The 13,287-nt window shown below is 35.4% G+C and overlaps 1 protein-coding gene across 1 annotated transcript in view; it reads left to right on the plus strand.

The window, feature by feature from the left end:
• Positions 1–13,287, plus strand: part of RELCH (RAB11 binding and LisH domain, coiled-coil and HEAT repeat containing) — a 137,759-nt gene that overhangs the window by 104,161 nt on the left and 20,311 nt on the right. Inside the window, 6 exon segments of the mRNA XM_070469834.1 lie at positions 3,545–3,583; positions 3,586–3,700; positions 4,542–4,665; positions 6,604–6,652; positions 8,649–8,728; positions 13,075–13,182. Of these exon segments, the coding sequence (XP_070325935.1) occupies positions 3,545–3,583; positions 3,586–3,700; positions 4,542–4,665; positions 6,604–6,652; positions 8,649–8,728; positions 13,075–13,182 (515 nt within the window).

Raw genomic sequence — 13,287 nt, forward strand, 5'->3', positions numbered from 1 at the left:
CTTACTCCTTGGAAGGAAAGTTATGACCAACCTAGATAGCATAATTAAAAAGCAGAGACATTACTTTGCCAACAAAGGTCCATCTAGTCAAAGCTATGGTTTTTCCAGTGGTCATGTATGGATGTGAGAGTTGGACTGTGAAGAAAGGTGAGCACCGAAAAATTGATGCTTTTGAACTGTGGTGTTGGAGAAGACTCTTGAAAGTCCCTTGGACTGCAAGGAGATCCAACCAGTCCATCCTAAAGGAGATCAGTCCTGGGTGTTCATTGGAAGGACTGATGCTGAGGCTGAAACTCCAATACTTTGGCCACCTCATGCGAAGAGTTGTCTCGTTGGAAAAGACCCTGATGCTGGGAGGGATTGGGGGCAGGAGAAGAAGGGGACGACAGAGGATGAGATGGCTGGATGGCATCACCGACTCGATGGGCATGAGTTTGAGTAAACTCTGGGAGTTTGTGATGGACAGGGAGGCCTGGCATGCTGCTATGCCTGGGATCGCAAAGAGTCGGACACGACTGAGTGACTGAACTGAACTGAACTGAAGACTGTGAAGGGAAAGCTCTTTCCTGCCTGTCCCCTAGCTTCTGGTGGCTTGCTGGTGATCTCTGGTACTCTGGCTTGTAAATGCATCCCCCCAATCTCTGCCTTCATCTTCACATTCTGTTCTGTGTGTGTGTGTGCGTGTGTGTGTCTCTGTGCCCAAACTTCCCCTTGTTATGAGATCAGTTATATTGCATTGAAAGTCCACACTGTTCCAGTGTGACTTCATATTATCTAATTATACCTGCAACAGTACTATTTCCAAATAAGATCATATTCTGAGGTCCTAGGGGTTAGGATTTCAACATACAAATTTTTAAGGGAGACACAGTTCACCCCATAGCATTCGCTATCATTCATTCACTTAGCAAATAATTCTTCAGTGTCACCTATGGCCAAGCACATGCTAGAGATTAGACAGAAAATTTTCAAAACTACTTTACCATTCTGAACAGATGTTTATGTGACCTTTCCTTGTGATTATGTCTTTATCATGTCAAAAATAATCTTAAGTTCTCACTGACTTAATTTGACCTTCTGACTTTTAATAGTAGCTGTAAATGTTAATGTTGTTATACTCACATGTAGGTTATAATACATTTACTATAAATGAGGAAATATTATATCCATATTTAGGGTCTGTCTATATAGCTGTGTCTATATGTCTGTCTATATGCACATCTATATAATTTGGGATACAATTTATTACAAGTGAAGATTTATTTGTTTTTCTCTTAAATAATGAAAATTCCACAACACTAGCTAATATTTATGCAAGGTACTATTTTGAACACTTCAGATGCACTCACGAAGAAAACAGACAAAAATCTCTGCCATCATAGAGCTGACATTTTGGAGGGAAGGAAATACATTAAAGAATCATAGCAGCTGTTATTTTGCTGGATTTGGATACTTTTGGTAATTTTTAGACAATGAAATGCTAGCTTTTTGCCAGTCTATTGAAATGGCATTCTGAGGACTTTTCTGTATGTTCACAAGTTAGATGCTTAAATTTTTAAAAATCCTTTTAAATAGAATAATACTTTGAGGTTCCTAAACCTCAAACTTATCATTCCGACTACTTATCTTTTACAACTGAGTTGTCCATGGTGTATTAGTTGCTCAGTCATATCTGACTCTTTGCGACCCCATGGACTGTAGCCCGCCAGATTCCTCTGTCCATGGAATTCTTCAGGCAAGAATACTGGAGTGCGTAGCCATTCCCTTCTCCAGGGAATCTTCTCAACCCAGGAATCAAACTCCAGTCTCCTGCATTGCAGGCGGATTCTTTACCATCTGAGCCCCCAGGGAACCCCTGAGTTATCCAAGTAATTGCTTATTTCTTGTTTTGCTTCTGTTGGACCTCGCTTTAAATCTTTGGACCTCACTTTTCCTATAATAAATCTTAACATTATCTATTTGACTCTTAACTCTTCCACTGTTTTTCAGTAATTTGTCATATTTCTGAAGGAATAATATGCATTCCATTGTAGTATCACAGATTGTGACCAATATGATATAATCCTATTTGAAATGATCAGATGTGCTTCGACATGATATAGAAATATGAGGTACAGCTATCCCTCACTGTCCAAATCTGTTTGATTCCTAGGTTGAGATAATGATGATTCATGCAGAAATCTCAGAGAGTATGGGATACCATTTTACCTAAATTCATTTATTTGTTTGTGTATTATGATAGCAAGTAGAGACTTTAACTAACAAGGGACAACCTTTATCTGTACTTAAGATATTGTTAAATACCTTAGGAAGCATAGGAAGATAATACCATCTTAATTTTGTCTTTCAGCATTTTAAAAGTTATTTCATGTTTTCTTAAGTTTAATGATTATCATTAAGCCATTCATATGCTTTGAGAAAATGCTGCATCCTTCATTGTGTCTTTTTAGGGTGTTAACCTCTATGCAGGAGCTGTTGGGCCACTAGGAATTTCTCTTCAACAGTTAAGGAGCTGTTGGTAGCATTCTTCACTTAAGAGCCAGCTAAGACCTGGAATCTAATTGTGATCTGTAGGATCATAAATTTTATTGATATGTTCAAATTTGAAAATATACTAATGTATATTTGTTATTTATTTACACAATTTTTAAAGTCATTTTTTCAGTTTTCCCCCAAAACTTTTAAAGTTTGTATTTGAGACCCTGGTTATAATATTTATAATAATTTTTTATTATTGTTACATATAGCTTTATCTTACTGGTCACTGCTTTTAACACTTTATATTAACTTAATGTTTATCAAATTATGGAAAACTTTCTAAATAAAGCATTTAATATTGGAGATTAAATACTTAAGAATCCTGTTCAGCTCAAGCTTTAGTGTATTTTAGGTTATTCTCTGGTATTAAACAATTTTTCCCTGCTGTCAACCTATTAGTTTCTTACTCCATGAAGGAAATATCTTATTGTAGTTATTATTTATTGACATAAGCAGTCTGGTGGATTTATAACTATCTTTTTTTTTTTTTAAACCAAATTCAAATCCATATTTTAACTGAGATCTTATTTTGGAGCAAATTTTAAATTAAAATAAATAAAGTTTTGCTTTTTACTGGCAAACTCTTTCATTTCAGTATTCGTTTACTAGATATTTAGTCTCATAAAATCTTAATTTTTTGAGATTTGTTAAATTTGTTCACATGCAAGAGAAATTTACAGTCGACCCTTAAACAACAGGAGTTTGAGGTGTACACATCCACTTATATATGGATAGTTTTCCGTAGTTAATATTGTAGTACTGCCTGGTCCATGGTTGGTTGAAAGGTCTGACTATAAGTTAGACAGTTTAACCCCTGATTGTGCAGGGATCAACTACATTTCATTTTTTTCTAAAAGTGATTTAATGTATTTTAGTTTTATATTTGAAGTCGATAATATGCTAAGTAGATGTTAGGAGGCAGAACCTTACTTTTCTTTTGATAAGATAGTTAACTTTGCAAACTGCCATTTTCTACATGAGTTATTTTGCTTCTCTTACTTTATAGTGACTAGGTTCCCTCGGCCTATGTCACCCCTTCAGGATGTATCACTATTATTGGAAGTCGTGAGCAACTGGCACTGCTCCTACAGCTTTATGACTACCGGCTGGATCACGAGGGTACAACCGGCTGAGAGAGTTTACTATGGGTTGTCAATCAGTTGTGAGTTACCACCTCCATGTTCATTTGGTACATCTCAGCTACTTGAATGGAAGATAGCTCACGATATTTAGCCAGGGAAAGAAAGAAAGAAAGTGAAGTCGCTCAGTCGTGTCCGACTCTTTGCGACCCCGTGGACTGTAGCCAGCCAGGCTCCTCTGTCCATGGGATTCTCCAGGCAAGAGTACTGGAGTGGGTTGCCCTTTCCTTCTCCAGGGGATCTTCCCAACCCAGGGATCAAACCCGGGTCTCCCTCATTGCAAGCAGACGCTTTATCCTGTGAGCCACCAGGGAAGCCTGGGAACTGAGGGACAAAATATAGCAAAATATTTTTTTAAAAATAACAAAACATAACTTGGCGTCATCTGTGGTAACTGTCTTCAGGAGAGAAGATTTATACCTGTAGACATGTAGTTGCTTATCTGTGAAAACGGTGCGTCTGTATTACTGCAGAAAGACCTGTCTGCTCCCTTAGTATCTAAAAGTGGTGGTGGATTGTAAACTACATCCAGACTTCTCATTTTTGAGGCTAAAATATATGGTGCCATGTTAGCCAAGCTTTTGTATGAAGTATCACCTCCATTGACTTAAGTCTTATTAACACCACACTTAGAACTCTGCCATTAAGGTTCCATATATTTCATGATAATCTGTTAAAATTTAAGAAGTTTACAGAATATAAAGTTAAGACTTTTTCAAAGGGTCCCAAACAACTCCTTTGTTTTCTAATTTTACTGGCTGTGAAAAGCAGAAGAGATTGTTAGATTTGGATTGTTTCAGAAATTGGCAAGGAAACAGTAATTTATTTGTATCCCCTGCCGATTTTCCTTTCTTTCTTATTCAGGTTACCACAGCTTATAGAAATAGTTGGCAAAATTAATGTCACTTCAACTGCCTGTGTCCATGAATTCTCCAGATTTTTCTGGCACCTTTGCCAGACATTTGGCAAAATTTTTACAAACACTAAGGTAAAAACTTGTATTTCATATTTTCTTATATGCAAGACATATAAAAATGTAATGTGTTAATTAATGCTATGGCAGAGTAAGTAAAAGCAGAGCCCTTCCTTTATTCTAATTATCTTTTAATATCTTAGAAAACTATGATCATAAAAGAAAATTCTGGTCTGTAATATTATATCTTTATTGATTTTCAGAAAATGATTTAGCCAAAATTTAGTCTGTATCCACATTTAAATATAAGGTCTGCTCACTGTGGATGTCTCAGAGCTTTCCAGCAGAGAAACTATCAGCTAGGGGACTCCACTGCAATTCCTTGAATGTGCTTCTTGTACTGAATCTACCACAGATTCAGGAAGCCCCCATTTCCTCTATATGCTTTGGTCAGAACTTCAGGTGATTGTGGGCTTCCCTGATAGCTCAGTTGGTAAAGAATCCACCTGCAATGCAGGAGACCCCGGTTCGATTCCTGGATTGGGAAGATCCCCTGGAAAAGGGAAAGGCTACCCACTCCAGTATCTTGGCCTGGAGAATGCCATGGACTGTATAGTCTGTGGGGTCTCAAAGACTCAGACACAACTGAGTGACTTTCGCTTTCACTCAGGTGATTATAGAAACAAAGCAGCTTGTGTAGAATACTTGCTACAAGATAGGAGCTCTTGGAATAGAATGGACACTTGAGATAAATGCTGCATATTTCAATCACTGTCACATTTGCCTAACCAGGTTATTTTGTTGTTTGAATATTAAAATTGGAAAGTCCTTAGGTCCTACTTTCTTCTTTAATCCTGTTAATCCATTTGTCTTCATAACAGATTGTTGAGCCAGTTCTTTAGAGCATTAACAAAACCTTATAAAGATGTAGTTGCTATATGTTAAGACATTTAAAAGGTAAAAATTTTGTGGCACCTCTTTACTAAGCCTGTAGTTTTTGAAACATTTAGAGCATAACAGTTTGGTATAGTGGACTGACAAAATTCAGAAAATGGGTTATGACTCTGTGTATCCTTGAATAAATCATTTAAATCTGTACTTATCTTTTCATGTGTGAAATGAAATTTAATCCTGTACATCTGATGCTGTAGGTTAATCTTTTCACAGTGGTCTACATCTCAGTTTAAATGGAATTTGCAAATTAATATGCCTGACCTATTGATAGGAGGGCAAAAACCAGAGCTTAATGTTACTGTAGGAGAAACCAAATCATTCATTAACATCTAATTATTAAGTATAGTTGGACTTTACTGGGAATCACTATTGGCAAAAACTGTTTGACATCTCCAGAAGAAGTAACTGTTATTTATTTTACTTTTTCTTACAAAAGCAATTAGGAATTCACTTTAACACTTAAGTGGTTGACTTCAGAGGCCTGAAATCTGTGATGTTAAAAATAAAAATTGAAACAAGCATTCCCTCTAACTTAAAACTTTAATGTTAAATTCTGTCTTTCATGTTTAAAATTAAATTTTAAAAAAGTTAAAGACTAAGCCAATGGATATAACATAATGAGTATCTTACTCACTGAATATCCTAAATGAATGGAATTTCATTTTCATTCCTTTTATACACAACATTTTCTTTCAACAGTTTTAATCATATAATATCTGCCTAAGTATCCTTTCTATCATCAGGTTCGGTTTTGGGAGGTAGTAATTTCAAACACTTAAAGTCACCTTGGAAATTATTTTAATTTAGTGAAGGAATCTAAAGGTCCTTCAGAAAACTTGCTGACCTAAATTGATTTTTTAAATATTTTATCTCTAAAAAGATGTTGTTTTCAGAAACTTGACACTTCTTTTTTCCTATGGCTTTTAAGAACTGTTGTGTTTTTGACTACTTGAATCTTTAAAAATCAGTAGTAGTAGCAATGGTAGGAAACATTTTATTTAACCATTGACTGGTCTGTTGAACCTGAGACTTTCTGGATCTTTTCTTTGGGTTGCTTAGGTGAAACCTCAGTTCCAGGAGATTTTAAGGCTGTCTGAAGAAAATATTGGTAAGTTTGTGCATTATAATTTTTACAAACAATTAAGTCTCTTTACTCCAGAAAAATACTTTATTCATTATATGCAAATTGTATAAATAAACTAACAAGTACAGTTGAAAAGGAAAATTTATACTATGGAGTTCTTGGGTTTACAGCACTGCTACATCTAATATCCTTTCCATGGAGTAGTAGTAAGATTAATCTCCATCAGTTTTATTGTAAATATCTACCTTCACTGTAATCAAATTGACCTAAGCCTGACCTTCTCAGACTGTGTACTTACTTGTACCCTTGGAGGTTTGAAGTGGTGCAATTGAAATACTAAAAAGGAAAAAATACAGAGCATGTAATTCATAATTAGTTACTTAGAACTTTTAAAAATTAAAACAAGTATAACTGAATAGAATATAAGATATACATATTTTTTTTAATGAAACATGAGATTTTTAAGAAACTACAGGCTTTAATGGGCAGCTCCAGCCCCTCTGTTCATAGTTTTCAATTACTGTCTTAAGAAGTCTGGTTATAGCACCAAGAACTCCTTTATGTGTGGATCTTATGTCCCTGTGTATTTTTCTAATTTCTCGGAATGAATTGTGAAAAATATTAAGGACAAAAATGTATAGTCCCCATGATTTGTATTTTAACTTGGCTGTTTTGGATGTATAGGTAATTCTTATCTCAGTCTTACCTTAGTGATTTGATTTGAGTCATCTGGAAAACTCCATTTTTGTCTGTCCTCAGAGGTAATTAGAGAGTGAATAAATGATTCCTTTTAAGTTTGAAAATGTCAGTGAGTTGTTTTTTTTTTTTTTTTACAAATGCTTCCTAAAGTTTATATTTGATAGCTTTCTAATGGTTTAATTACTTGGAATTAAAAATTGGTATTATCTGTTTAGTTAATTATTCATTCTGATGATGATAGCTTTCAGAATTATTAGTTACGAGGTGATTATATACAGTCTATATGTATGAATTCAACCTAAGCTTATGTTCGTAGCCTCAGATTTACCTCTCAGCTACCATAGTCACACTCAGCCAACATCAGTACTCCCCAAAAGATAAAATGACTCTTGCCAAGAGAATAAAAAAACCTCAAATAGTAATTGATATGAAAATAGATTCTTTTTTGGTGAAAATACCTTCAAGATGGTTAAATACATGCTTTTAACTGAATTCTGTATGTACTACTTTCTGAAAAGAATTTAAAGCCATGTAAGAATAGAAAAAAGTAATTTTTAAAAGTTTGAGTACATAAAAGCAAATGTAAAGTGCTTCAAATAATGCCTAACATCAGTAAGTGAGAGCTGTTGGTGCTATAAATCACAACTGCCATATCATCTCTGGACCTGTTTTTAAAAAATCATCTACACATGCTGCATAAGAAAATCTGATGTCTTAAAGTCGTCACAGGACACTCAGCTGTGGTTGGATGCTTTCCCCTCTCCCCAAGCTGTATTTAGCCTCCCTACTCCATGAAAATAGTCAGGGTTCTGTCTGGCTTCTGAAAAACCCCTGTACAGGATGCAGGAAGAGCTCTGGAACTAGGCTAATACTAGAAACTAGGTAGTGTCTCGATGTCTAGAAGCAGGTTAAATATATATCTAGGTGTCTCCTTTCAGCTGAGTACCTTGATGTTTTACTGAATACTGCAAATTAGAAGCCTGAAAATTCATACAACATGCTTATATGGCCACTTGGGAAAGTGTTAAAGAAAGCTCTGATTTATGACTATGCAAATAACAGTATAGCATCGAATTTTGGTCATTAAAGTTTTTCCCATCTATCAAAATTGTGTATGCTAATGGCTCTGAAAAGTATTAAGTTGCATTTTCACAACCACCAGTGGATATATATGTTTTGATCAAAGTATTTTTAAAGTAATGATAACATTTATTTGTAAGCCTTGTAACCAATTGTAATTTAAAATATAATTTGTACTATGACTTTTTGCTTTACATTTAAAGCATACTCAGATATTTAAAATTATTTTTGTGATTTTTAGATTCCTCAGCAGGAAATGGGGTCCTCACTAAAGCTACTGTCCCCATTTATGCAACAGGAGTCCTTACGTGTTATATTCAGGTAAGGGAAAAATTCTTTGGCTGGAAAATGTAAAAGCACTTTCTATTTAGAAAGATAGCTAATGTTATGTCTTTTAATGTGTTTATAAGTGAAAATAATACCCATAAATGAGAAACAAATTTATTCTTCTTATTCAATAAATATTTATAGTAGAAAGCATATTTTAATAATAGTCTCTTGAGGACTATCTCTGTTAAATAAAATTAGAGATTGTGTGCTTCTTGATATTTTGTTTAAAAGTGTTAGATTGTACTTATGTAGCAATTTCTTTGTGTTTCATGATAATTTTTTCATTAATAAACAAAGCACATGTGTTAGCTGAAGCACACTGCAAAATGCTGTAACATACTGTTTCATCATTTTTAGCAAAGTATTTTGTAATCCCGAAACATGAAGGATTGTTATAACTCTTTTATTGCTCATGGTCTTTGCTCAGCTGGGTGTCTCTTCCGCTGTTCTTGCTGGTAGTCGCTGTGGCTGCGTTCACCTGGTTGGTTGGTGGGGCTCCTGGAAGGGTGGCTGGGCTTCAGTCCCCACGGTCTTAGGGCCTCTCTCTGTCTGCACATCCTGTGGAGCGGCAGAGCCAGACTCATTCTGTGCTAGCTTAGGGCTCCCAAAATTGTAAGAAACAGAATTTGCTAGGCTGCAGCCTAGGCTTTGGAATTAGCACATCACTACTACTGCATTCTGTTGGTTAAAGCAAGTCACAGGTCCAATCCGGATTGAAAAAAGAGGAAACTGAATGAGAGCTTGACCCAGGAGGTGGTTCATTGGTGGTCACCAGTATAGCAGACCACCTCACTCTACATAGCATTGCTTTAAATTAACACGTTGTGTATTAAGGCACATCAGTCGTTTTTAAGTGTGAGGCAGTCCCACCTGTGAGTTGAAAATATGGACTCAAGATAAAGCATTTTTAGAAATCATGACACAATAATTCCTATGTAGTATTTCCTGACCACTCCCCCCAATTAATCTGAATGTAATCCTAGGAAAACAATAAAATAAATCCAAATTAAGTTTTAAAAAGGAATTAGAATGGGAAAATCAAAGAGGAAAGATCTTTTTTCCCCAAATTTTCCACACTAATTCCTAACTTTTTTTGCCTTTTGAATTCAAAGTATAGCCATTCATATTTATTGCACTCTTCTTCCAAAACAGATTTGAACCATCTTATAATATTAAACTGTAGTTCTACAATATCATAAGATATCTTGTAGTAGAAGCTCCAACTCAGTTAAAGTAGTACAGTATTCTTTTAACTTTTCTACCCTAGTTTCTCAGACTACCTCATAATACAGATACACACAGGATCTCTGTGTTTAGAATATTTTAAGTCATGTAACCTTAACAGATTGCATCCATTGTTGTCCTTAAATTTGTGGAGATTAAGTCCTAGCACATTACCAGGCACAACAGCACAAATACCGTTTTCCTCTTTAATTTTGGAAGCTCTTGCAGCAGAATAACAAAGGCGATGTCAGTATTTTCCTCTCTCATTTTTAAGCTTGGGCAGTAAGTATGCTAAGTATGTTGATTTTGACCATAAATAGTATTCTAAGGCATAATAAATATGAAATACATATTTTAAGGCTTGATAAAGTATGAAATACAAGGTTTGTCTCATAGTAGTCCCTCAGAATAGATTTACTGAATAAATCAATATAGACGTATTTTTTGAGTAACTGTGTGAAATCCAAATATCTAAAGAGATAAGAGCTTTGCTACTACTTACAAAATGAGAACTGAGTGGCTATCATAGATTGCCAGTGCTTAAGGAAGCACACGCCAGTGTTTTTCTTACTAAACAAAATTTTCTATTAAGGTAAATTAACTGTCCTTGTTGCTTTGATAAACAAAGCCTATTTTGAATCAAGTACGTAAGCAGTATTACTTGTTTTGAAATTTCAAAGTTGAGAAATCGTGTTGTAGTAAATTTTCAAATCAAAGAATTCATGCTCATTTAGCAGTATATTTTATAGCTGTTACTTCACAGTTAAGTTTTTTCAGATTTACAGTTTATTTTCCAAATTTTGTGGATCCTCTGATACAGTAAGCAACTAAAAATGAGTGAGATCTCTGTTCCACCATAGCTCTGATGGTGGCTTGTCAGTGTTTCCGTCCTTCACTAAGCAGACCAGCATATTATAAAACTGCTGTGTCCATCCTTTATTCATGCTGAGCATTACTTTTGTCAGTCCTTTATTTCTGCCTCACTCTAAATTAACCTGACCATGTAGGAAAAGTTAGATGGTAACCCAGTCTTCCTCATGGATCTAGTGATGTATGTGCCTTTTTAGTCACTCTGTCATGTCCAACTCTTTGTGACCCCATGGACTATAGCCTGCCAGGCTCCTCTGTCCATGGGATTTTTCAGCAAGAATACTGGAGTGGGTTGCCGTTTCCTTCTCCAGGTGTCTTCCTGACCCAGGGATCAAACCTGCGTCTCCTGCATTGATTGGCAGGTGGATTCTTTACCCCCGAGCCACCAGGAAGCATTGATACTGATATATATATATAGAAGCCATTTATTGTTGACATAATATAGCCCTAAAGACAAAATATTTGACTCTAATTTATTATATATTTATTTCCTGATAGAATGTCAGATTCTTTCCCTTACAGATTCTGGCTAATTTAACATACAATTATCTTTTTAAACTTTACTATTGAGCAGACTTGCTTTTTCTAACAAATTTCTTAATAGTGTGCTGTGTAAACAAAGAAAGAAAGAAATATTTTCTGATTATTAAAATAATGGTTTGTCAAAGAAAGCTTAAAAATAAAGGTAATTTTTTAATCAAAGGTGTGACTATTTTTTTTAAGGACACAATGGTCTGTATTTCAGCAACTGTGCAACTTCTCACCACTAATAATTTCTCAGATATCAATTTCTACTCTTAGGAGGATAACTGTTTTAGTGGCTTATATTTAAGTATTTAGAGCCAAAATTAATGGGAAGTAAAACTGTTAAAATGAATTTTAATTAAAAAAATATACCTTTCATGTTTCAAACCAGAACTATCTCATCAAACTTTCTGCAGCGATGCAAGTAATCTGTATCTGAGTTGTCCAGTGAGGTAACCATACATGGATGTTAAACAGCTTGAATTGTAATTAGTGCAGCTCAGGAACTGAATCTTTGATTTTACTTCTCTTTAGTTTGAGTGTAAGTTACCACGTGTGGTGAGTGACTACCATATTTGACAGCTCAGGTCTAAATCTATGAATCAGAATAGTGTTTGTCACATGAAAAGATGCTCAACATCACTCATTGTCAGAGGAATGCAAATCAAAACCACAGTGAGGTACCATTACACACCAGTCAGGATGGCTGCTATCCAAAAGTCTACAAGCAATAAATGCTGGAGAGGGTGTGGAGAAAAGGGAACCCTCTTACACTGTTGGTGGGAATGCAAACTAGTACAGCCACTATGGAGAACAGTGTGGAGATTTCTTAAAAAACTGGAAATAGAACTGCCATATGACCCAGCAATCCCACTTCTGGGCATACACACCGAGGAAACCAGATCTGAAAGAGACACGTGCACCCCAGTGTTCATCGCAGCACTGTTTATAATAGCCAGGACATGGAAGCAACCTAGATGCCCATCAGCAGACGAATGGATGAGGAAGCTGTGGTACATATACACCATGGAATATTACTCAGCCATTAAAAAGAATTCATTTGAATCAGTTCTAATGAGATGGATGAAACTGGAGCCCATCATACAGAATGAAGTAAGCCAGAAAGATAAAGACCATTACAGTATACTAACACATATATATGGAATTTAGAAAGATGGTAACAATAACCCTATATGCAAAAAAAAAGAGACACAGATGTACAGAACAGAATTTTGGACTCTGTGGGAGAAGGTGAGGGTGGGATGTTTCAAGAGAACAGCATCGAAACATGTATATTATCTAGGGTGAAACAGATCACCAGCCCAGGCTGGATGCATGAGACAAGTGCTCGGGCCTGGTGCACTGGGAAGACCCAGAGGAATTGGGTGGAGAGGGAGGTGGGAGGGGGGATCGGGATGGGGAATACATGTAAATCCATGGCTGATTCATGTCACTGTATGACAAAAACCACTACAATATTGTAAAGTAATTAGCCTCCAACTAGTAAAAATAAATGGAAAAAAAAAAAAAAGAATAGTGTTTGTCCTCATACCATTGTGATCGTAGATATGCTTAATAAATATCTTTAATTAAAATGCTTCCAAATTAGGATATATTCCCCTTATTTGATAAAATTTTCTAATTGTAGATACGAAATGATGGTTTTTAAGTTCTACTTGATTGCTTGGAAATTCATTATCAGTCTTTTTCCTCTGTAGGAAGAAGACCGAAAGCTGTTGATTGGATTCTTAGAAGATGAAATGACCTTGCTTTCATTATCTAATGCTCCTCTTGATAGCAAGAAAGTTTCTTTTGTGCAACTGGGGTAAAAATACTAGCTTATAGTTTTTAAAAGCTATTGAAAGTTTTAAAATTGGTTTTATAGACTACATATTTTTAGTCTAAATAAAGATTAGTATACACACCAAACT

Source organism: Odocoileus virginianus, chromosome 7 (assembly GCF_023699985.2).
Source record: "Odocoileus virginianus isolate 20LAN1187 ecotype Illinois chromosome 7, Ovbor_1.2, whole genome shotgun sequence".
In the NCBI taxonomy this organism is placed as follows: domain Eukaryota; kingdom Metazoa; phylum Chordata; class Mammalia; order Artiodactyla; family Cervidae; genus Odocoileus; species Odocoileus virginianus.